At 45.6% G+C, this 25,278-nt stretch overlaps 1 protein-coding gene across 1 annotated transcript; it reads left to right on the forward strand.

Annotated features, from left to right (window-relative positions):
- Nucleotides 1-516: 516 nt before the first annotated feature.
- Nucleotides 517-24,281, forward strand: LOC129737459 (radial spoke head protein 9 homolog). Its single transcript, XM_055727923.1, has 2 exons — nt 517-1,162; nt 24,052-24,281. The coding sequence occupies exons 1-2, from the start codon at nt 946-948 to the stop codon at nt 24,210-24,212; spliced, it is 378 nt and encodes a 125-aa protein (XP_055583898.1). The 5' UTR covers nt 517-945; the 3' UTR covers nt 24,213-24,281.
- The last annotated feature ends 997 nt before the right edge of the window (nt 24,282-25,278 follow it).

Genomic DNA, 25,278 nt, shown 5'->3' on the forward strand with positions numbered 1-25,278 from the left:
ATTATTTATTGCATTTTGTATTAAGTCAGATTGCAGGGGCAGGGACTGTTTCATGGCTGTCTGTATGGGATTCAGCAAAATGAGCTCACAAAAAGTGACAATCACAAAGAGTGAAAGCACAGAGTGCTGCTGTTTATAAACAAGCCACTTGATTATAGAAGTACACGAGCTAGGTAAGAACTGTAAAAAAAGACACCGCAAGTAGTGAGATTCAGAGGTTTGGATTTTTTAATTTTTTTTTTTTTTTGCTGCCGTTCATGTAACAAATGAGGAAGGTGGAGCCCTTTGTGGTATCCTTTCTGGTGTAATTGTATGCCCTCCTGCTTTTGGACGTACATTTGGATTTGGGCCTCTTGAAATGGAGGCCATTGACCTAGGCAGGGCAGCCACCCCTAACCGCATCCCGAGCGGGCTGCTGCCCCTCAGGGCCGGGGCTGGCTCCCCACAGGCCCGGCACAGCCTGCCCTGCCTGCCCAGGAAGCCCGCAGTGCCCCAGGCCTGCGCACGGCCTCCGGGCCGCGGCCACCCCGCTCCCCTCAGCCCCGCACCGCGTGGGAACGGCTGCCGCCTCACGCCAGGCACTGAGGTACACCGGCCCCGCGTGGTTCCCGGCCCGCCCGGGCCCTCAGCCCCGGCACACCGGCCGCCTGCGCCCGCCGGCGCCACCGGGAAGGTGGGACCCGCCATTGCTGCGCATAGTTTATGTCAGCGGTTAGCACTTATAGCTGCAGTGAGTTCTCTAGATATAGGGTGTAACCAAATGGGCACAGAGGGTTGGTCTCAACTCAGTGCCCATTGCTCAGCTAGGACTGCACTTAGCATGGCGTGCAATGCACATCATTGATGACTGATGCCACCCATTTCCGGCAAGTCTTTGGTCTTCTGTGGAGTCCACTGAAGAAAGATTGTGATTTTTTCCTATGTTGTGGGCATTAGAGAAATGATATGATACTCTATGGTGTGACGAACGTTAGCCTAGCTCACTCTATTAATGGTCATCAATGGCTGTTTGCAGGTCTTTCTTTGATGGAGGCAAAAAAGTTAAGTTCCTATTTCCATTTCACTGAGCCTGTTAACCTGAAGAATAAAACCCTGCTGGAAAAGGCTGACCTCGACCCATCCACTGACTTTCTAGACTCTCTGGAGCATGATATCCCACAAGGTAAAGGTAGAAGAATCAACAGATGCAATGAAAGGGAAGGCAGTCTTGAGTAGTCTGGGAAATGCTGAGGTGACAGGATGCAGGTTACTATGGACTTTGGTATGCTTGTGAGGAGCTTCTGCAAATCTGTAAAGGAATTGTATCCTTTACTAAATATTGTACTTAATTCCCTTCTTAAGCAAATCTAAATGCTTACAGTGGTAGATGTAAGTGTACCAGAGCTGTTACATCCTCACAACAGATCTGACCACATCAGCAGTTAATAACCCCTCTGCCTGAGTGGCATATTGTCTCTTGACTTCTGTAAAGCCTGTGACAGCTGGTGTCCCTATGGGGAGAGATAACTCCACCAGTGATAGAGGGAATTTATGTGGTTTGAAGTATTGAAGAGACCTCTTGTCTCACCCAGTATTGCTGCTCTTTATCTAAATGGGCTCTCATTAACACTAAGCTGGTATCTCTGAGAGGCTGAATTCAAATGTTCCTTTGATAAACTGTGTTAGATGCTGCAGTGTGGAATAATCTGTATTCTAGTGGGATTACACTGGAAGCAGAAAGGAAGATGTGCCTACTGGAATATTTTCAGTTCACATCTCTATTGTTCTGCTGGACAACTGTTAAGTATATTTAAAGCTTCTTCCTCTGACAGGATATTTCTCTAAAGAGATGGGCATGATTTTTATTTGCTTCTAACTACCTTTTGCTGATTTGTTGCGTTTTTTTGGATTGGGCCAAGTGTTTTCATGGCCTGCTGTCTAGAAAGAACAGAAAGAAAGGTTCTTGGGTCATAGTCAGAACTTAAGTTTGCTATTTTATTCCTATCCTGGAGTAGCAGGATAGGATAGTAGGTGACCTGTGCCTGATGGATTTGGCTGGAAGGACAGTGAATTACCAGTGCTCTGACTTTCAGACTTTATGTGTGTGTGATTAGACAAGATATATATATATCTTGTCCAATCTTTCCTATGACTGAGAAGGAACCTAGTGAGCTCCTGCCTGAATTCTGAACATTTCTGACTGTTCAGAGCATAAACAGTGCTAAAATGTAAACCATTGTTCAACTTACTGGGAGTGTCCTTGCTGCAGTCGTTTTACAAAGGTGTAGTCTGGAGGGACTGCACATTTTTATGTATGCTGGCCCATTGAGCTGGCCCTTTTGACTCAAAAAGGAGTATTGCAAGGGAGATTAGGTCCTAGATACCTCCTAAGAAAATTTTAGCTGCAGTTTTGATGGTAGTTCAGGCATTGCTACTGTTTGCATTCCCTGCCCACCCTTTTTTTCCTAGGGTTTGTGGTAGGGAGACTTTTTAATTTTGTGAGGCCTGAAACCATAGAGCCACTGCAACAGGCGATAAATCTGGGGTGCTTTCTATGTTTCCACTAGAAAACAGGCACCAAGGGCTAAGATCCTGGAGACTAATTTGCACCACAGAGCTGGTTTTAGCCCCCTTCAGCTGTGATGAAGAATGGCACCTTTGAAAGATTACAGATACAATTCTGCAGTGTTTCACATCTAGTTCAAGGGACCAGGCAACTGGCAGGTCATGCTGTGTGTTAGACATGAAGATGGCGGTTTTATTGAAGTCTTTAAATCAAATTTGACTTGTAGTCAAATTTTACACAGTGGCAGATAGAAAGTGAGGCTCAGCTGTGCCACTGTTGTGTTTGTCTTCCTGTCGCAACCTGCGGTCTGAGTAAGTGTGAACCTTTGCCCCGTTCCTGGGAGGTTGTTGCTGTTAGTGCAGATCTCTGTCTCCTCAAAAAAGTTAATTCTCAAAGACTACCTGAGCTCAAGTGCAACTGAGTGCTTCTTAATGGAAGAAAAGAAGATTCATCATGGTGCCTGTGCAGCTCTGGCTGCTCTGTTCTGCTCCTTTTTGGACTGAACCTGAGGACTGATGGAATGAGCTTGTCAGGTGAAGGAAGTAAGGCAGGAACTGGTTACAGGATCAGCAAGGCATGTAGCCTTTCTAATTGCACTCTATCACATGCAGATAGGAGCTCTGACATTAAAGAAAGATCAATCCACCCCCCTTTATCAAGCATTCAGGTTGCCTGAAGTACTGGTTGCTTGTGAAAATGTAGGGGGAAAAAAAAGAACAGGAGGTAGACACAGGCTTTCTGCTGACTTTATCTGCACGGCTCTGCCAATGTCCCTCACTCCAGGTTGCAAGGTACTCAAACTCTGGGTCTTGAATTACCCTCTTTCAATTCTGCCAGTTCATGTTGGTCCTGACCCAGCGCAGACAGTGCTCTTTCTATTTCCTGACATGTTGTTCATAGCTCTGGCCAATCCCCTCATTTTGACCCGAAGCTTTTCTTGTCTTTCTTGGCTAGATCCACTCTTGAACAGTTATTGTCAGAGCAGAAGTAGGAATTCCCAAATCTATTGACTCTAGAATTGTGACCGAAGCCAAAATCATCTCTGCCCTCAATAAATACACAAAAAATTGACCGGGTTGAGTAACATGTGAGTGATGCTCCCAGCGTGCATTAGGATTCTCCCTTAAAAGACCTAAAGAACAGGACTGAGAGATTAAGGGCTGATTTTAACCTGTCTAAAAGTAACAACTCTTTTGGAATAGTTTTCTTTATTAATTGGAAACTGAACATCTGTGGTGGCTGTCAAGGGTGTAACTGTCATCAAATGTATGGGGTGTCATAATAGGAGAGCAGAGGTGTCTTACAGAATGGAAAATTGGAGGCAGAGAGAACATTTTATATGACAGCTGAGGGGTGGGAAGAAAGGAAGTTAAACCAGATTGAATAAAGGAAACAACGGTAAAAGCAGAGAGTTTAGTGCAAGATTGAGGAACCTGGAGTTTTGTAACAAAACTGTCTGCCACCCTCATCTTTATCAGTGATATCTGTGGTGATTGCAGGTTCCAGATTCTGTCCGTGTGTCTGTCTATTGGGTTATTTGTGCACTTCAAGAGTTCAGACTATGTTGCTGCTCCTCCCCTAATCATACTGTGAGTCTGTCTGGTTTTTCTTGGTGTCTCAGCTCCCAGAGACAAGTGACTGTGTAAATTAGATTTTACTTTAAAAATACATTTTTGTAAATGATTGTAGAGAAAAGTGGGAGAATGCAAACCCTGTCTCAAAAGCAAATTCAATTGGCTTATCCCCTCTAAAGTCGCCAGCTCTCTGAGCCAAACTCATGAATTTGAGTGGCCTGACTCATGATTTTTGAACATGGAGGGGTTGTGATACTGATCTTCTGTCACCACAGTATCAGATCATGTAATGCTTCTTTCTGATCCAAGTGGCCAGCTGGCCATAATGTTGCATGCTGGGATCTGTAGGTTTTGCTGGCCATATGTCTGCATTAAAGATAAGCTTGTTTGCTCTAGTCTAAGCAGACAATCTGCTCAACTTTATGCACAATTAGATATAGCCTTTCAGCTGCTGGCAGATTGCCAGTGTGGTCCTTTCTGTTGCGTGGAGTTTGGCACCCTGGGTGGTAGCATGTCAGGATCTAGAGTTGTGGCAGTTTTACATGTGCTTGTAGGTAATGGAATGGTGAAAAAATAGCAGAAATTCCTAGCATGCCTACAGCATTTTCACTTGATGACCTAATGTTGCATAGGTATGAAATAATGGTCACCTGTCAAGCATTGACATGATGGGAAAAGTGAAAATGGAGGGGGAAGGATGATTTTACTGTCACCATAGTATCAGATCAGGCTATGCTACATTCTGCAAGGACAAATGAAAGGGGATGGGAGAAAGCCTAAGGTACTAGCATAGACTGGAAAGCTTGGGAGGAAGTAAAACAGGGGATGCAGAATTCAGGTCTTTGGTGCTTTCAAAGTACAGTTCAGAAAAGCAATAAATTGACTCTGAGTTTTGTTACAGATTGCTGACTCAGATCACTTTGATATGGAGATAAGGGACACCAACAGGTTAAAAAACTGATGCAGTTAAAAACTGATGCGGGAGGGGAGGTATGTTGGAGGCAAAGGAAAAGAAAAATGTGGATAGGAAAAGTTATGAGTGGAAACAGGATTTATAAAAGAAGACTTTATTCACAAGTCATGACTCCCAGTCAATAAAGAGCTGCTTCTGGCTGAAAGCCTACCACAGTTCACTGGTGGAATAAGGGTAGGAATTAGAATTTAAAAAGCAATATAAAAGAAATACAGAAAGTTGGGAACAATTAATGATTGATATAATTTGGAATTTATATTGAGTAGAAAATGACAAGGAAGCCAGGATAACCTGCAGTAGTCCCTGACAACTATAAGGAGGACTTTTTCAACTATATTGATAGGAGAAGAAAGCATAGTAATGGTACTGGAAACTGTCACTAAATGGTGAAGGTAAAAAGGCTGATAAGAAATGTGGAAGAGCAGAAATGCTCAATTTTTTTTTCTGGTTTGTTTTGGGGAAGAATAAGGACTCACATGAAATGAAGACAATAAAATACTCTTTCAGACAGTTTTCAGACTGTTTGCTATGGGAGGGTAGTTAGACAACCTTTACTGTGTGTCAAAAAATGAAAATGGCTGAGCCAGGTAAGTTGCTGCTGAAATCATTATCTCAGGAGACTTGTGGCATACTTACGATGTTAACCTTTAATAAATCCCAGCATTGCAGAAATATTCTCCTAAACTTATCTTAATTAGTAGTTGTGATTTAGAAATCACTGAATGGGCATATTTCTGGAGAGGGTCAGAAGGGGATTCAGCTGGGACTAGTGCCAGTACTGGTATTCTTCAACTTATTTATAAATGATCTAGGAGTAAAGAATTGGTGGAGAGGCAAATAATGACAAGGGCAGGACAGCTACAGAGATCTGGTAAACTGGGCTTGCTTAAAGAAAGTACATTTTGATGTAGCTACTTGCAAAGTCACAGACCTAAGAGCAGGGACTGGAAGCCAGACTGTGAGTTGTATTCTGGAAGCTGTGGCTCTGAAAGGAAATCCAGGCACAACCCACTGAACATCAGCTCCCAGTCTGATCCTGAAACTTAAAAGGCTAATTTGATCTGTAGATTTATAAACAAGGGTGTAGCAAATAGGAACAGGGAGGTGATTTTTTTTCTGCGCATGCTGTTAGTGGAATCAGGACTGGATTACTGCACATGGCAAAACTGGAGAGTTACAGAAAAGAGCCACAAAAGGATTCAAGGGCTGGTGAGAGACATAAACAGTTCAATCTGTTTATCTTGCAGGAAAGAACATGAGAATGACTGTATTACACTGTGTAAATACTCCATGGAGTTTAAGTATTGATTATTGAAGATCTATTTAGTATAGCAGAGACAGGCGTAACAGGAATCAGCAGCTGAATATTATAGCCAGAAAAATGAAAATGAGAAACTAGGTACAAATTTTAACAGTAAAATTACTACCGGCTAACAAGGATAATGGAGGAATTCGTGTCTCTTGGTATCTTAGCATCATTCCGGATGTCTTCCTGGGAATTGTGTTTTAGCCAAAGGCAAATCTAAGTTGCTAGTCCCAGACATGAGTAACTGAGTTAAGTTTAATGTAGGAGTACAGAACAGGTGATTTCCTGATATGCCTGGCTGTAAACTTGATGACAGCCATAGAGGGTGATTTTTAGTTTGGGCTTCTTCATTGTCAGTGACATTAACGCAAAGGTGGCAATGTGCTCCTGAGACAGCGACTCTAAGCACAGGACTCTCAGTACAGCTGGCTTTACACTCTGAGCTATGACACACGAAGGCTCAAAAGAGGACTGAGGAGATTCCTGACATTGCCATGCATTGTGTAGGGTAGACTGGGGAGCTGAGACCTCTCAGATGTAATTGCTCTGGCTCTGTTATGCTGGGATTTCGTAGCGTCATTCTAAACGGGTATACAGTGGCAGGGTGGATCATAGTGGGTCTTGTCTAGTTGCTGTTTCATGATTCAGCCAGAGAAGTGCCTAGAGAGAAGATCGTTTACCATTTTGACTGCGGAAGAAGTGACAGCCACTCAGTCTGTAGCTCCGTTTCTTCACCTGAAAGTGCAGTGATTTTGAGGCATTCCTTACACAGCATTGCAGACAATGGGATTTGTGGCTGTTTCCTTGGCTGAATACTTTGGGCACTAGCCTTTCTGCAAACTTGCTGAACAGTAGCCTGGGTTAGAACACTCATAACCTCCTGTTCTCTGAGCTTCATTGGCATGCTTTTTACCGGTTTAGCAACAGCTGGTGCTTAATGGGCCCTTGAAGATAGAGAGGCTGCGTTTCTAAGTGGGAGATAATTTCCTTTGGCCACTCTCAAGGCCCATTTTGGTAGCTCCATCTTGGTTGCCCCAAAAGTCCAGGTGCTGGAAGTAAGGCGGCCAGGAGGCACGAACCTGCTTTATCTCCATGCATTAACACAGCTAATTAACTCCCTTTCGACCCACCCTCCAGGCGATTAATCCTCTATCAGCCTAGTCTCCAGCCACTTGAAGAGTCTGTGTCTGCAGAGGTATTTACAACCCCCAGCTAGCTAGCAGAGAGCAAGCCTGCCCGTTATCAGGGCTCTAAGGCAAATGGCTATCTCCCCAGTGGCCTTGCAAAATCCAGCAGTGCTATGCTGTGCTGGCCACCTACTTTCACCCAGCCTCCCTTCTCCGCTAACATTTCACAGATGTGACCTGAGCCCTCCCCTTTCATTGCTTAACAATAAGCAGCACCTCCCCAGCTCTGTGAAAACTGAGAGCAAAAGCACTTTACTTCTTAGCCTGCCAAGAGCCACACGGGGACAAGGCTTTTCAAGCTGTCTGGCTGAAATTCAAACTAAAAGACCCATAATGAATGAGAGGGTAGTGCTTCATATTAGCAAGGATAAAAAGAGGTAGCCAAAACATAGAACAAAACTCCTAGTGTGGCTCACAGCTATCCTCATTCCTGGTTAGGAGAGGTGATCTGTATGTCTGGTAAATGTGTGAAACTGAGCTACAGCATCCCATGGAGTTACCTGACATTTATAGAAGTGTTTTTGACAAACTTCATAACACAGTAGTACAGAAGGAGTAAAACAGATTAGCGTGCATCAGAACAGTCGGCTTTTGGATGTAAAAATCGAACCAGTTAGCTCAGCGGGCTATTACTTAAAGCATTGGTACCTGAAGTTCTCTGTTAAAACTGAAGTCATCCATCCCTAGAAATAGTTCCAGGCTGGCCGTAGCTGCTGCTTTCCAGCAGGGCGCACTGTGGTCCAGGCGTTGTCAGTGCTGAGCACAGAAAAGGAAACTATAGAACAGCAAAACGAGAAAGAAAAGCACCGAGAGCAGCATCAAATTGAGGAGAAGGTATGGCCTGAGTTTCCAGGCTGTGTGTGGTATATTGACCTTCTGAACTGTAGGTATGGAGAAGCTACTCTGTCCCTTCCAAGCTTAGGCAATTTCTGGAATGGTCCTGGGGCTTTTCAATAGCTTTCTTCGCACCCTTAGTGATTACAGGCATGCAATGGATGTACACAAATATGTAAGCATGTCTCCTACATCCTTCAAAAGTAGAGACACTTGTGGATAACTGGCTAGCTGAAAAAGTTCACATAGACATAGTCCAGCTGGCTGGACAAAAATGCACATCGCTCTCAGCTTATCTGAAGTAAAGCAAAATACACTGTCTTTGGCTGTCCTTGTTACACAATAACAGGAAGATTTTGGTGGGAAAAGAATGTTGCAGGTGGGAACAGAAAACTACAGAAGAGAAACTAGGGGCGGGCTTGGTATTTAGGCAACTAACCAATAATGAGCTTAACTTTTGTAATATGTATGAGCTAATTATAAGAAGGCATAAAAGGTGACTGTAAGAGACAATAAACGAAGTCTGCTGATCACTCATATTGAGCGACTGCGTCTTCCCTCCGTCGCGACAAATGGCGCCCGAACAGGGACCCTAGAGAGGGCTGAACCTGCGAGCCACGGTTCGACGGAGATTCGGGTACCGGTCCTGAACGCAGCGCAGGAGGCGGAAGGGCACAGTCCCCGCGCCCGGGAGCACCTACAGAGGGTCCCGCCGGCCACGCGTCGCCGAAGTCTCGCAAAGGCTGCAACAGCGCTGACCACGGCATGGAGAGACAAGCGACGTATGATTTGCTCAAAGGCTTTTTAGAAAAGCGGAGCATTCGGGGCATAGATTGTAAAAAGGAATTACCAGGGTTATTAGCTTATGGGGTAGCGAGGGGTCATTTTGGGAATCCAGATACGGTTTTCGAGCATGCAGAGTGGCGTAATTATGGGGACACGCTGTTTGCCGAAGTAATAGCCGACAATAAAACTGCCAAAAAACTGATGAAACCGTGGCAGGCTGTCACTAATGCCCTTTTGCAACATCGAGCCGAACAGAGAGCGGCTGCTGCTGCCTCTGGGCGGCTGGGAGTTGCAAGCGGGACTGCAGTAGCCGCACGGCAGGGGGAATCGGCTTCCCCCCCCGATTGCCCGCTGCCTCCCTCGGTGCGTACGCTGACGGTTCAGCAGGGGGCTGCGGCAAGCTGGGACCAGTCGCCCTTCCCGTCGCCGCCCTCGTTGAATCCCTCAGCCCCGCCCCCGTCGGGGAATGATGACGTAAGCGAGGAGCTAGACCGTAAAAACCCCGTAGAGAGTAGGGAATGTACGAATCCTTCTGCAGAATGCCTTCAGGTTGCCCAAAATAGGCAAAAGGTCTGGAAGCAGATAGCAGACAGTGCTATGCTTGAGGGTGAACGCGATTTTGCCGCGGGAATCGTGCATGAGGCTTTCCCGGTCACGTATTCACAGCCAGATGCGCAGGGGAATATCACGGTTTCTCTCACTAACCTAGATTGGAAATTATTAACTCAGCTACGGGCTACGGTGAGTGAGTCAGGTTTAAAAGGGGAACCCACCAGGCAAATGTTAGATTATCTTTGGGGAACTAATATCTTACTCCCGAGTGACATACGCAGTATAATGAAGTTAATCTTGAGCCAACATCAGCAGCTTCTGTTTAACGCTCATTGGCAGGCTGCTTGTCAGGAATCGGTAGCAGTGGTTAGACAGCCAGGGGACCCACTGCATGGGGTTACTTTACAGGAGCTGATGGGTTTAGGACCCTATTTTAGAACCGAAGCGCAGGCACTGATGGGACCGGATAAGGCAAAGGAAGCGATGAGGCTAGCTAGACTAGCGCTTGACCGTATAAAGGAGCCCGGGGGAATCCCTTCCTATATGGGAATCAAACAGGGAAGAGAGGAGCCATTTGGGTTATTTATTGATCGGGTAGCAAACGCCATACAGGCGGCTGGGGTGCAAGACTATCTCAAAGGCTCCATTTTAAAGCAGTGTGCCATACAGAATTGTAACCCAGCCACACGTAACATCCTAGCTATGCTACCAGGGACATGGACCATAGAAGAAGCTTTGGAAAGAATGGCACAAGTGCCAGTCGGGCCCCAGGCTATGTTAGTCGAGGCAATAAAAGAACTAGGGAGTGCTTTAAAAGAGCAGGCGCAGTCTACCCAGAGTCAGGTCTTAGCAGCCCTTGCTCCTTTGCAAGCCTTTGCTGGGCGATCAAATGACCGCGGCCCATCTCGTCTACGGTGCTTCCGTTGCGGTGCCACCGGACACGTGAGACGGGACTGCAATGCCAACTCCGTATGGTGCCGAAACTGCCGCTCGGACACTCACAATGAAGCTGCTTGTCGTCGATCGGGAAACGGGCAACCCAGCGGGAAGAGCCGCCCCGCGCTGACACAAAAAGCGGCTGCCTGCCCAGCAGCACAAAATCCTTTCCTCTCCGACCTGCAACCAGCGGAAGCCTCGGCTTGGACCTGGCAACAACAGTAGATTGTACCCTCTTGGACTCAAAGCCTACAAAACTTGCTACTGGCATACAAGGCCCAGTTTGTATACGCGGACAAGCTGTTGGAGCATTACTCATCGGGCGTTCATCAGCCACCATGTTGGGACTCAATGTTTTGGTGGGACTGATTGATAAGGACTTTCACGGAGAAATTCATATTATGGCTCAGACGCTATTTCCCCCACTCTTTATACCTAAAGGGACCAAGATAGCCCAGCTGATTCCACTACTGCATCTTGCAGGCACCCTCCAACCACTGCAAGAACAACCTCGAGGACAAGGTAACTTTGGGTCTACAGGGCAAATGGCTTTATTGACTATTGGCTTGCAACAACGACCACGGCGATCGGTCACAGTGCAGTATGGAGACCAGACTCTCTCGATTACTGCGCTGTTGGATACTGGCGCTGATGTCTCTATAATCAGTGCACACAAATGGCTGGCGCATTGGCCAACCTGTACGACCAATGCTACAGTTGCAGGAGTGGGGGGATTGACCCTCGCTCGCAAATCCCCCCTTCTGCGATGGACTATAGCTGACAAAGTTATAAACTGTTGTGTCTCAATTATTCCATTGCCTGAGGGGGTGCATGCTTTGATTGGCCGCGATATCTTGGCCCAAATGGGGATGGTCCTCACTTCAGACCTCCCTTTCTAGGGGCGGCCATTGCTTGGACTTTCCCGATCCCACTCCGATGGAAGACAGAGGAACCAGTGTGGATAGAGCAGTGGCCGTTAAAAAGGGAAAGTCTAGAACAGGCGCATGAACTGGTTAAAGAGCAGTATCAACAAGGTCATTTGCGTCTGTCAACGAGCCCCTGGAATACCCCCATCTTTGTTATCAAGAAAAAGTCTGGAAAATATCGATTGCTTCATGATCTGCGAGCGGTAAACAAACAGATGCATGATATGGGGGCCTTACAACCTGGATTACCCAACCCAGCTATGATACCGGAAGGGTGGCATTTACTCATTGTAGATTTGAAAGACTGCTTTTTCACAATTGCTTTACATGAAGATGATCAGCGCAGATTTGCCTTTACCTTACCCGCGATCAACCGGGAGGGACCGGACCAACGCTTTGAATGGACGGTCCTCCCGCAAGGAATGAGAAATTCGCCCACCTTGTGTCAACTCTATGTTGCTGCCACACTACAACCTTTGCGACAACGCTGGGCTAAGACTTTAATCTACCATTATATGGATGACATCTTGTTAGCCCAGCCAACACCCTTCTCTTTACGACAAAAACAGGTTTTAATTGAACAACTCAAGCTTAGGGGATTGGTAGTAGCACCCGAAAAGGTGCAAGAATCAAGCCCCTGGAAGTATCTGGGGTGGCGCATCACTGATACAACAATTCAGCCTCAAAAGTTGTCACTCCACTTGGATATCCAAACCCTTCACGACGCCCAACGACTGCTCGGTGATCTGCAATGGCTCCGGCCTGTAGTGGGCATCCCCAATGAACTGTTAAATCAACTACGCCCCCTGTTGAGAGGGACAGATCCTTCAACCCCAGTACAGCTTACTGAACAGCAAGAACAAACGTTACAACAAATAGCTTCAATGGTGACTGCGCGCTCCACGCATCGGCGTGTTGTAGGGTTACCCATCGATTTGACTATCTTGTGTGGCACTCAGTACCTCATGGGTGCTCTAACACAGCAAAAAATAAAAACGGGGGAGAAAGGGGAGTACTCCACCATCGTATTGGAATGGATAGCTCCCCCACTGCAACCACGACGCACAATACAAGACAAGATCTCGACGCTGACGGAGCTGATCAAGAAAGGTCGCTGTCGTATTTTACAGGTGGATGGCACTCCTCCTGGCACGATATGGGTGCCGATGAGACAGATCGACTTGGAGTGGTACTTGCAGAACTCCGAGGAACTGCAGGCTGCATTACTCCACGATGGAGCAGCAATAATAGTGAAACCACTCCCATCGCCCATCCTGTCGTGGATGGAGAACATGGGCTGGATTGTTAAGCCGAAGCGATCCAGCCAGCCTATCCCACACGCTCTCACGGCCTTTACTGATGCGGGTCGACGCTCTAGGACCGCTGCCATAACATGGAAAGATGAGCAAGGGTGGCAACACCAAATTCTACAAGCGCAGCCAAAGGATTCTCTACAGACGCTAGAACTCTATGCAGTGGTCTGGACATTTATTAGATGGAGAGATGTCCCACTGAATGTAGTCACAGATTCTCTCTATGTTGCCGGCATAGTCAGCTGGATTGAAGATGCAAGCGTGCGTGAATTAAAGAATCAACGCTTGACAGAACTACTTGTGAGCTTGCAGCTTGCAATCGCACAGAGATCGGAATCGTATGCGGTGATCCATATCCGAAGCCACCAGTGGGAAGAAGGCCTCGGAGAGGGCAATGCTCGAGCTGATCGTCTCGTCGCAATCACTACTGAACCCCCATTAGCACCACATTGTCGAGCCCGAGAAGCCCATTCGATCTTCCATCAAAATGCGAAGGGATTGGCACGAGCCTACAAACTGTCTATGGAGGAGGCTCGGGCCATTGTGAAGGCTTGCCCTATATGTAGTCACCATAACTCAGGCTTAGGGCTCGGTTGCGGGGTCAACCCGCGAGGACTACAGTCTAATGATGTTTGGCAGATGGATGTTACTCATGTTCCTGCATTCGGTCGATTGAAATATGTGCATGTTACTATAGACACCTATAGCCATATGTTATGGGCCACACCACAGCCCGGGGAAAAGGTCCGGGACGTGCGCCGGCATTTAACTAGTTGCTTTGCTGTTTTAGGGGTGCCTATTACTATTAAAACTGATAACGGTCCTGCATATGGTAGCAGACTACTCAAACGCTTTATGCAAATGTGGAATATTAAACATGTTACTGCAATCCCTCATTCTCCAACTGGACAAGCAATTGTAGAGCGGGCTAACGGGACGCTAAAACGCTATATAGAAAAGTTCAAAGAGATTCAGGATGTAAGAGAAAGGGTGGTGAAAGCCCTTTTTGTGCTTAATCATTTGTGTGTGTTTGGGGACAGTAATGAGCCGCCTATAATAAGGCACCACGCTGGCTCAGAACCCCCCAGGCCACCACACATGAAAGTACTGTATAAGGATGCAAAAACAGGACAATGGGTAGGTCCTGTGGAGGTGATTTATGTGGGGCGTGGTTATGTCTGTATTTCTACCAATTCAGGCACTATTTGGGTTCCCAGCCGTTGGGTAAAACCTGCTGTAGAGCACGCTGGAGGAGCTCGATGCGAGAACGCTGCTTTGCCAGCACTTTGCGATGGGCCCTGTTCTGGAATCTATTCGACATCTGTTCCAATCCCACACACAGAGGACCATGCATGAAAAACTCGAACTTTTGACAGCAAAGATACAATCTCATAGCAAACGGGATTATTATTATTCTTTTTTTTGATCATTATGGTAATAGTTTTAGTAGTGCTTAGATATGTAGTTTTCTTGTGTTAAAACGCTGTTATTGAAGATTGTCAACCAAGCCTATGTCGCCCAAAATAAAAACGGGGGAATTGTGGATAACTGGCTAGCTGAAAAAGTTCACATAGGCATAGTCCAGCTGGCTGGACAAAAATGCACATCGCTCTCAGCTTATCTGAAGTAAAGCAAAATACACTGTCTTTGGCTGTCCTTGTTACACAATAACAGGAAGATTTTGGTGGGAAAAGAATGTTGCAGGTGGGAACAGAAAACTACAGAAGAGAAACTAGGGGTGGGCTTGGTATTTAGGCAACTAACCAATAATGAGCTTAACTTTTGTAATATGTATGAGCTAATTATAAGAAGGCATAAAAGGTGACTGTAAGAGACAATAAACGAAGTCTGCTGATCACTCATATTGAGTGACTGCGTCTTCCCTCCGTCGCAACAGACACTCTTCATGTTTTTGGACTGAGGAGCCTTTAAAGGCTGTTAAGGCTACGCCTGCAGCGACCCAAGAGCATTGCCTGGGAGCAATACAAGATGCTGTCCCTCTTACAAGCTGGGGTGCTGCCAGCTCAGGAGTTCAAGATCAGACTGGAACCTCTCCTGCTATGTTGCCACGTGAGGACTCCAGAGCCAGCTGGTATTATAGCTTTTGACTGGCTGTCTGTGGTCTGCTTTGATTTCTGGAAAGGAGTCTGTTTTCCTTGGGCTCTGTGTCCATGGGTAATAAAGCCGTGCATTCACTGCTTTTGGGTCCTAGGTCTGTATCACCGCAGGGGTCTTGCTTAGTCAGAGACCTTGGATGAGTTTATACTGGAGCAGGGCTGCCCATCAACCGAGAGCTGTGGTGGAATCCTTCACTCTCCTGACTGCTGCAGTGAAAGGAGGAGGACAGAAGCAGAGTCTTCCGTAGCAACTTTCCAGGGATTGTATTTGAGTTTTTTCCTTCTCAGTAAAAGAAATCATGGCCCACCCTGTCTCCATTTCAGCTCCTGGTTCATTGGACATGAAAAGGAGATGAACTTCTTGCTGAACTGATGGGAAATGCGGGTGAAGCCTCTTAGAACCAGAAGTTGTAGTTTTATCACCACATCGGTCAGCCTTGGCCTAGCCCTTTCTCTAGGGAATGATGAAAAATTACTTGCAGGGGAAAGCCCAGGGCAGTCTGTATGTCACTGAAGTCACAACAAGTTGAGCTTTTGCTAGGAGTGATCTATTTCTGAGTGGCAGCTCCTGCCTGTGCAGCAGCTGGCATTGGTGCCAGCCCTGTTTATAGCTTTGCTTTGCTGTTTGCTGCCCCTTTGGCCATAGAACATTTGCAGGGAGGAAGTAATGGGCGTTGTCTTGCTTTACTGTATGCAAATGTCATATAGATTGAAATTCTGCATGCTGAATGGGTGCGTGGCTGTGTGTAGAGGGAAAAGGATGAGACAGTTCATCTATGGGTATATTTGTATGGCAGTTGTGCTGTGCAGGTTGTGCTGTGCAGAGACAGCTAAGATATCCCAGGCATTAGAAGACGCTTAGCCATCTTTAGTGTTCAGAATTAGCTTGAATATCAACACAACTGCACTGTGCTGTGTGGATACGCTCAGTGTGACAGTCTTCTCAGAAACTGGTAAGCTCTTCAGGTAATTCGGGCCAGAATTTAGTATCTAGTTTAGTATGAGAATATCAACAGTTAATAATCCATGCCATCTGTTCCTCACCCTAAGCCCTTTTAACTAGTCCTGCTAATTTGATGATGAGGTAAGTACAACTGGGGGACTGACAGGGCTTGTAGCCTTGCCCCTCCTGCAGGAGAGAGAATTGGATGTCCTCTAAGCATTCGATGGGTTTTGAATCCCAGCATCGACTGCTTTGTGTTCTCTCAGAATTCAGAGATCGATGTGAGGTTCTTTGCCCCTAATCCAGCCCCCGTTCATCATTATCACCTCCTCAAAGTGGCCAGTGCTTTGTTATCAGGAGAGGCAAAATCTTACAAGGTGGCCATAATCTCCTCTGAGAGTCAGACAGATACTCTCCGTGGGTAAGAAAGTGACAGTGACTGAAAGCTCTAGGGGGAAGCAGGCTAGAACAAAGCTGTCCATTGCATCCTTTCATCAAACTGTTAATCTTTCTTTCAAAGACATCACATTTGTTTGGTGACAAAAGCCCCAAAGAAGCTGAATTGAGCCTGAAATCCTGTAGCAAGATTTAGAGGAAGCGTCTTTCATTCAGAGCAGGGAGGGGCGAGAGTCCTTCTTTTTCTTCCTACCAACCAATGGGCTCACAGAAGCCCACGAAGGTGATGGATTAATGCAGGGGCTCCCCAGGTAGATGCTACGTGACTCATGCCACGCTCCAAAAACGATTCCACAGCGACCAGCTGAACAAGAAATACAGAGTGTGACAAGATCCAGCATAAACTTGTGCTTTGGAAGGAGGGTGCTTTGCCTCTCTGAGAGATTTGTAAATTTACTACAGAAGACCCAAGATACAATGATCAGTATTACAGTTGTCAGAATCCAAATAGCACAGATTTTAACCAGTTTTTCTACTCCTAAGTTTTGATTGTATATTGTCTTGCTGTTTCCTCTAGTGCACAGCCCTGTTCCAAATCTTTGTTCTGGATGCTTTCTGTGCAAAGTCTGCATCTTTTTCTCAAGGACAACAACAAAAGTTAAAAGGATTCTAGCTCTATTCTAATTATCAGGTGGATTTAGGACTTAAGGGCAAACTAACTGAGCTATAAGGGAGGCTGTAATTTGATGTGTGTTACTTCTGTGCTAGCTTTTTCAGTCTTTCCCATCCTTTGCTGCTCATTTATGTCTGTGTATTGTCCCTTCTTTTGTGTTGGCATTGCTGGCTGTGCAGCCAGATTTCAGCTGGAAAAATAACTTTATTTTTGGCTAAACTATTTTTCAGCCAGATCGTTCCCTGACCTGGTTCACTGAGCAGTAAATAAACACTTTTGTGGTCTCTGTGATGGAAGAGTGATGAGGAGGGGAATAAGGGTTTGGGGGCAGAGCCTGCTTAACCGGATTAAGCAGCACTGTTGTCAGATGTCTAAGTACGGCCTCATTTCAGCCAGTACTTGGAGGCTTCTGAATACTGTGCTCCTGGGACAACATTGCAATGCCTGGGTCTTCCTTGTCAGCAGGAAACAGGTACTTTGTGCGTAAATGGAAGGCCCAGGGCTGTCTTAATCATTTGTGCTGCAGAGGCATCCCCAGTGGGAGAGGATAATGGAGAGAAAAACCCTCTGAAGCGAGACCATTTTACTTTGAGGTTTGGGCATGGTTGTATTTGTGTGTCAAAGATGTGGCAGGCATTAGGACCACGCAAGAGCCACTTGGAAGCATCTGACTGTTTGTAAACTGTGCTTTCCTGGCTCTGGAGGCTTTTAAAAATAGTACCGAACCTGCAACCAGTCTGTGTTTTTGTTTAATTATTATGAAATAGTTATATGGGGAATTGGAAATATTGACAGCAGTGTTAACGTATGGGGTGCAAGTGGTGTGTCAAGCAAATGAAAGAGATTTAGTTTGTAGCCAGTAAGTGGCATGAAGGAGTCTGAGCCCCACATATAAGAGCGTTTGGATGTGTGTCCTTATGGCTGGTAGGCTGTGCGTCAAATGTCCGTGCAGCAAAATTTCCTTACAGCTGCTCTGCTTTGCAATTTGTCTTTGTTTCCTATCGACAGCAAATTAGAAGTAGGAAGCTCTTTGCAGTGCTAGATTTTCTGTTGGAGGGAAATGGAAGCTAAATCCCATGGGTGTAGTGTAGCTTTGTCAGAGCTAAGTGCCTGGGGTCACGCAGCCAAGCAGTGGCTGCTTTTGCAAAGGGAAGCGGTTATGTTACCCCTCTGTGGGTGTTAATATTTGTGCTATAACTCCATACTTCACCCTCACTCAGAACTGAACTGCAGCAAGGTAGGTTATAACCTGCTCATGTGGCAGCATATTGCGTTAATGGTAAGAGCAACCATGCTGACGCTGCTTTTCCCTTGAGACATTTTCTCCTTTGAAGAGGAATTGATAATGTCACTTTTATGACCCTCTGTGAGCTTTTGCGACATGGAGCCTCTCTATCAGCCTGTCTAGCTCTTAAAGCTGTTTCTTCTCAAGCTTGTACTGAAACGAGGCATTGCTGAATCACCTCCGAAGCAGCAATGTTATGAGAGGTCATACTGAAAGTGGACCAGTTCCCACAGGAAAGTTCTGCAAACAACCTTCTTAAAAGGCTTTTGTTTAAAAGCTAATGTCTCACGCACACTGTTGCCTCTGTGAGTTAGAAGATTCAGCCCATAGCTGAGACAGACATGGGGGATGAGACAGGGATTTCTATTGGCAACTGGAAAGGAAGAAGAAGCTGAGAAGTAGGCTGACTTTTGAAATTCAGCTCTGGTGTCCTGGCAGCTGTTGAAGTGCCATAAAAAAGGCAGTGGTTTAACACTGGGTGAGCATCAGAATCTTCAAAGCACTTTCTTGTTTGGGAAAGATGTAAGGAACTCCTCAGAATTCCTGTCTGCGTTTGGAGGGGTGGAGGCTGCAGCCTGCTCTAAAGAGGGAATAGGAAGCTCCAGATCTTCATCCAGCGGATATTTTTCCCATGCTCTTTCCTCCCACACAGCAGCTCCCTCCCTTCCCTTCTGGAGCAGCAACAGGCAATAGTTTCAACACAGACAGTGCTTGGCTTCCTTAGGTTTGCTGGGTGCAGCTTCAGAATTAATTTGCTCTTTTAAAAAAATGTATTTTGAAGAATGGAAATCTTACCAGAGCGGTGTTACTGTTAGAAATCTCTGGTGTGAGAGCAATGACCTCTGGTTCCCTGTACCTTAGCAAGCATGATGAGTGAAGTTAACTCTGCTGTCTGATTTAGGGATAACATAGGCTACAGCTCACACGTAGATGCAAGTAAAAATCAGTATTTAACTCTAGGAAAGCCAGCTTTTACTTGCTGTCTCTTAGTTCTATTTGTATTCCCTCCAATGCAAATAATAGTTCGTAAATTTTTTTTCCTGACAACTTTTATCTAGGAGTCTTGGTGTACCTTACAGACTGATACTCTGAGTTTCTCAGCCTCCCAGCAAGAGACATGTTGTCTGACACAGGGGCAATGAACAGTACGGGGACTGCCATGGGGTATTCTGAGCCAGTATTAGAAAGGATTTGAACCCAGCATCCCACTCCTGCATTTTTATAGTAATAGAGACCTACAGCTACCTATGCAATGATTTTACTCCAAGAACCATTTGTAATAGCAGGGAGGTTTAAAAGAAAAGAAAAAGGATAAAAGAAAAAAAAAAGGATAAAAACAGCATTTCATTTTTGCAGTTCTCAGCTCTTTTTATATTTTATTATGAAATGCATTTCTAAGGCATTTTCTTGAAGGAGGAAAGAAGGCATATTCATTTTAAGCTATTATTTCGTGCTGTTCATTAGCTTCTGATTAAAGTACTTTTAGAGTGGTTTATGACATCATTATTTCAAACTCCTACAAGAAAGGTGGGCCTGAAAAAGCATTTTTTATTAATATAGTGAGATTTGAGCTGTGATGGAAGAGAACACAATTGTCTTGAAGCTTTCAAGGAGAATAACTTGCTCCGTGTCTCATGAGTTCAAATAATTTTGTCTTCTGGACCATCTCCTCAAATGCTGCTAACGTGGTGAGGTATGGGAAAAAACAGACTGAGATAATGGGCTCTAAAAGGACCAAAATAAGTGGTTAGGTTTCACAACTTTAATGTGCTGCCTCCTTAGAAGGCAAACACCAGCACTGTGTATCAGTGCAGTTTCTGAATTGATTTTGTCTGTTGCAAAGGTCCAGCCTGGAAAAGTATACTGAATAGATCACCTTTGATTGCTGTGTTAGAAATATGTCCCCAGTGATGTGGTTAGTAAAAGGTAGAAGGTGGCATGGCTGCTGCTTTTTTGGCTCTGCAGAATAAAGAGCAGCTCTATGACTAATTCTTGCTGAAAACAGGATCTGAGTGAAAATGACATTACAGTTTCAGACAGTTTCATGTAATTTTTTTCCTGTCTTCAACGAGTGTTGTGTCAGTCCAGGTGGGATTGCCCTGAAGTAACCTGCTTGTTTTGTTTAGGTCCTTATTTCACAGGAAGACTTATGCAGCATCAGCAAAACTTTATTGTCCCTATTTGCATAGAATTAGATGCAGAATCAAGTATCAGAGAAGAGCTAGAAAGCTGTAACAATTTAATATTCCCCAAAGGTCTCACATTTATGAAATGACAAATCTGAGCCCTTTGGGAGTTTGCAGCTTGGACAGACAGTGGGGAAATGAAACAGCTGCACATCACAGCCTTCAGAGATCAAGCATAAAAGTGAATGGAGCTGTCTTCAATTACTTCTGTCCATTTCTGCCAGGTGTGAAGGTACATGGGACGTTCCTTTGATCAGCAGAGTTAACTGCTGATGAATACTCTGCAGAGATAGATAAGCCTGTGTGACACTATGGATCCAGTACTGTATTGCCCCAGAGCATAGATAAGGGGATTAAATCAAGTTGAACTGTATTTACTCTAGCTTTTCTCTGAATTTGTCCAGCAAAAAGGAGTCTGAATCCAGATATAGTTCATGAGAGCATTAATATACCTGTTTTCCTTCTCACCTTTCCCACTTGTCATGCTCCAGGCATTTCTTTTTGTTCTTTGTAAATAGTTTTGGGCAGAGGATTCATCTGTGTACATGAACATATATATACACACACACACACACAACCCAGGCTGCTGGATGCTTCCAGTATGTTGGGAGACATTTAGCAAACCAGATAATCCCTAGAGGCTCTCACCACCCAGCAAGGCAAGGCACAGTCCTATTCTTGACAGACTTGCTTCTCAGAGGACTGGTCCTAAATCAAAGACAATGAGAGTTCCTCGTTCCATTAGCTTTTTGTCAGAGAAACTCTTTCAAAAGTTTACAGTCACCCCCCTGCAAACCAATGTGTAAAGCCGCAGCAAGAACCACCAGTACGTGATAAAGGGCTTGCAGATCATTTCTGCAAGCGCAAGCTGCAAGAACCCTGCACTGAAAGCAGAGTCGGTGTTCAAAGGAGAAATGGAAGAAGTTATTTGTCACATATTCAGACCTATTTGCTTGCCACTTGTTGCTCAACTCCCCTATGCATAGTCTAGCTACCGCCACGAGCAAATGGTGAAAATTTTTAGAGGCAAAGTTCAATAAACTGTTTGAAAGCTTGTCCTTTGACAGCAGATGGCTGTAGTGCTTCAGCCACTGGATGATCTGGCTCGTCATGAAACGTTCTTCACCTGGGTTTCCATGCTATCCAAGTAGTGAAGTTTCTTAAGAACATGCAGATTTTGTCAGAGACCCAGTCAGTTAGAATTTGTAATCCCAGTGGCTGAACCATTAATATGTGGTTTTACTCCAGCTATGACCAAGGTCCAGTTCAGTTTGTGTCCACATGAGTAGCACTGGAGAGACTGCATGGGAGACTGGGGTTGCCTTGTCTGTGAAACCACTGTGTGTGAAGACACTAGCTCATGCTCTAACTAGGACGTGTGCAAGGAATGTCACAGTGCAAGGAAGATGGCACACACCTGTACTGATCCTGCTCTGTATGAAGTAGCGCTTTGCTTTACCGAGATTCCAGCTGTTTCTCTTTAGTGGCAACATGGAGCTGAGTGAGTCAGAAGTAAGCTCTCCGGTATGGAAATCTCCCGAGTCCTTAAAAGAATGTGAATGTCTCTTTTGTACTTCTATCCTGCAGCCAGAGTCACTTTGTTAGAAAGTTCAGTGACTGCCATGGAAGGCAGGTGTTGCTGTCCATTTAGTTCCATGTTTGCACGTAACTGAAGAGGGTACTTTGAAAGGTAACAGATCAAAGACGACACGGTGCATATTATGATATAACCAACCTGTGGAACTTGCTACTGAAGGAGACAGGGGAAACAGTGGTGCCCAAGAAACTTTTGAAAAGTACAGAAATACAAAGAGAAGAGGGAGGTAACAGGTGAGCAGCAGAACTCACGACACCTGGTTTTACAGGGCTTTGAATTGCGGTGTTCCTTTCTGATTCTGCAGCCACCATATATATTGTTTCCTCTCAACTTCCCCCCCCCCCCAGCGAGCCCTCAACTACTGCAGTTTGCCATGAACTGCTTCAGAGACTACATGTACCGCAAGTGAGTGTGCAAGAGCCCAAAGCTACAAGCACTGATTGCCCAGATAGCTGCTGCCGGGCGAGCCAAACAGCCTGTGCTTCCCCACAGCTGCTGGCAGATAAACAAATAGCTTCAGGAGCTGCAGGCGACCCTTGGGCCGTGTCCTGTGGAGACCTGTTGTAGGAACCTGTGGTGTTAAAACACTTCAACCCTTTGTCGGATGCCACTAAAATTGGCCAAGAGTCAGAAGTGAGTGGGAAGGGGAGGACTGGCAGCTGACAGCAATCACAGAAGCCCTTCCCCAGGCTAACCATGACATAAGTAAGCATGAGTCACAGCATAAATTGATGAGCCTAAAATTATCTACAAGAATGAATACCGTCTAACTGTCCCAACACATTATGGGCTTTCTGCTTACTCTGGAATTGGCAGATTTTGACTTTGGGTGCAGACAGCCTGACCGCTTGACTCCAGGCCCGTAGTAGTATGACAGCTCCAACTGCACTTTTTTATTTGGGCCTGCTGCTTTTGCTTTTAGATGAAGATTCAGCAGGAACCTTCTTCCTTACATTGTAGCCTCTAGGCGTTACTGATTTGGTGCTGAAGCTGGTATTTTCTTCTTTTGGCAGCTCCTTGCCCTCTGGCATTGAATCCAGGCTGATGCTCCAGCCCCCTCCCCTCCTGTGTTGTTCCCAGGCTGTTGTGTCAGATGCAAAACAAACACTCAGTGGCTCAGAGCTCCTTGCATCCAGGAGAAATTGCATTTTCACACTGGCTCTGAACCTCCTCCGCAGAGCCAAAGCAAAATCAATGCGGAAACTAATCCCTTTGCCCCTACCACGCACATCCTCTTCAATGATGGAGCCAGGAAAGACTGAAGAGAATTAACCTTTTCTGCAAAATTCTCTGAGCTAAGAAATACCCTGCTTTTCGTGCTCTCTTCCTCTTTCCCAGTTGCTGCATCAGGGAAACCAGTCTTCTCTGGAGCTGAAGTGTCTTCTTCCTCTTCTCACTACTAATGCTACAAGTTTATTTTAAAAATAAATTCCATACTATGCAGGATTGCTATAGCTAGTCTTGGCTCTCTATAGCTAGTAGCTAGACCAAGTAGGTGGCAGCTTGGTAGAGTAACTGCTGCCCGCTCAGAAGCATCCAAGAATAGCTCTAGCCTCTCCTAGGGATCAAGTATACAAGTCTGGAGCTCCAGGGGTCCCTTCCTGTGACGCATATGGCGTTACTATCATAGCCATGGAATATGCTACTCTGTGAAGCTAGACACAGACATCTGGAATTGAGGGCAGCCTGTAACGCTGAACTGACAAAAGATAAAAAGGTATCAAGGTTTCTGGTCTCCCTCACTTCCCTTTTCTCAGGTGTCACAAACTCCAGTGCAGCCTTGTGCACTGTTAACTGGTCAGGCAGAACGCACTGCAGCCCCCCTCTCAGCTTAGGGACAGCTTGCTCCAGGAATGCTGCCTCTTTCTCCCTTCCAGGGACTGCACTTGTGACATACTGACAAATGGCATTTTCTTGCACAGGCTCCTGGACTGTCCAGCTAGAGAAGGGAGGCACTGTGGTGGTGCTGCGGAGCCTGCTGCGGCTGGGACTGATGTTCTACCATGTCCCAATGACCGAGCAGTACGGCTATGTCTGCTTCGGCACTGGCGAGAAGAACTTGGATCTGCCCTTCATGCTGTGACTCGCCTGTCTGGGATGAGGGCTCGAGAACATTTAGATTTTATACTTAGGAGACTTTTGTTTACTGCTTGTTCTAATAAATATGTGAAACCTCTGCACTTTGAGCAAGATTCTTTTGTGCCTGGATTCTGGCCCCAGTTCTTTTCTTAGGACTTTGCTGTGTGCGATCCTCTTTCAGCTCCAGGTTGAATTCCCTGTTATGTGTCACTGAAGATCCTTTAGATACTGACAGATGGCATTTTCTTCCACGATGGGTGAAGCCCCAGGTTAGAAATCAAACCTAGGCCATCTGGTTACACGTGCTTACACAACCATGACACTTCCTTGACACCATGCTTACACAAAAACTAATTTGGAGACAGCATGAATGAATGCCTACTATCACCCATGAACGACAAACAGAACAGGGCTGCACTCAGAGTAGAAAGCTCATGCATACTGTAAGGGATCTGTACTAAACCCTGAGCTCAAGAAAGGCATATTGAAGAAAGTATTTTGTTTTTCAAATGTTAGGTTTCATGAAAATTAGAGAGGTCTTTCCAGCTCATGGCACTAAACTGTAGAAAACATTAACTGTGGGCATCACCTGGTCTTTTGCAAAATGTGCTCATTCAGGTTCATCTCAAGGCAGTGGTTTAATCCAGTGACTTTTCCATTAGTAAAGCTCATTGAGCAGAGCTACCTAGGCTAGAAGACATAGTAACTTCCGTATGCAGGAGAAGAAAGAAAAATCTTTTCCCTTCTGAAGGGCTGTAGGTTTCAAAGCTTCATAAAATAGACGGTCAGCCAGAGATTTTATCTCAGTATAGTTAATGAAGTCTTAGCTCTGCCTCCCAAAGCAAAAAGATCTTGGCCAGCTCAAGGGGCTGAATGTAGGGCTTCCATTTCACAAAGTAAGGCTAAGAAGAGGCATTATAACTTGGTTTCCTGGGTAAAACATGTTTATCCGTACTCTCTGTTCCTGTCCATGCTGATAGGTCCATGCAGATGATTCTGATGAAAGCAGTACAAGGTTAAGTGGCATAGTCGTATATAAATAAGCTGTGTTGATCTGTAGCCCCCAGACA

The sequence above is a fragment of the Falco cherrug genome, chromosome 16, assembly GCF_023634085.1.
Source record: "Falco cherrug isolate bFalChe1 chromosome 16, bFalChe1.pri, whole genome shotgun sequence".
Lineage (NCBI taxonomy): Eukaryota > Metazoa > Chordata > Aves > Falconiformes > Falconidae > Falco > Falco cherrug.

What these genes read in the sequence shown, in the direction of transcription:
- LOC129737459 (XM_055727923.1), top strand. Translation starts at nt 946, where the DNA reads ATGATACTCTATGGTGTGACGAACGTTAGCCTAGCTCACTCTATTAAT. An exon ending in GGAGCATGATATCCCACAAG is followed by an intron (nt 1,163 to 24,051) that starts GTAAAGGTAGAA and finishes TTTCTTGCACAG; the next exon opens with GCTCCTGGACTGTCCAGCTA.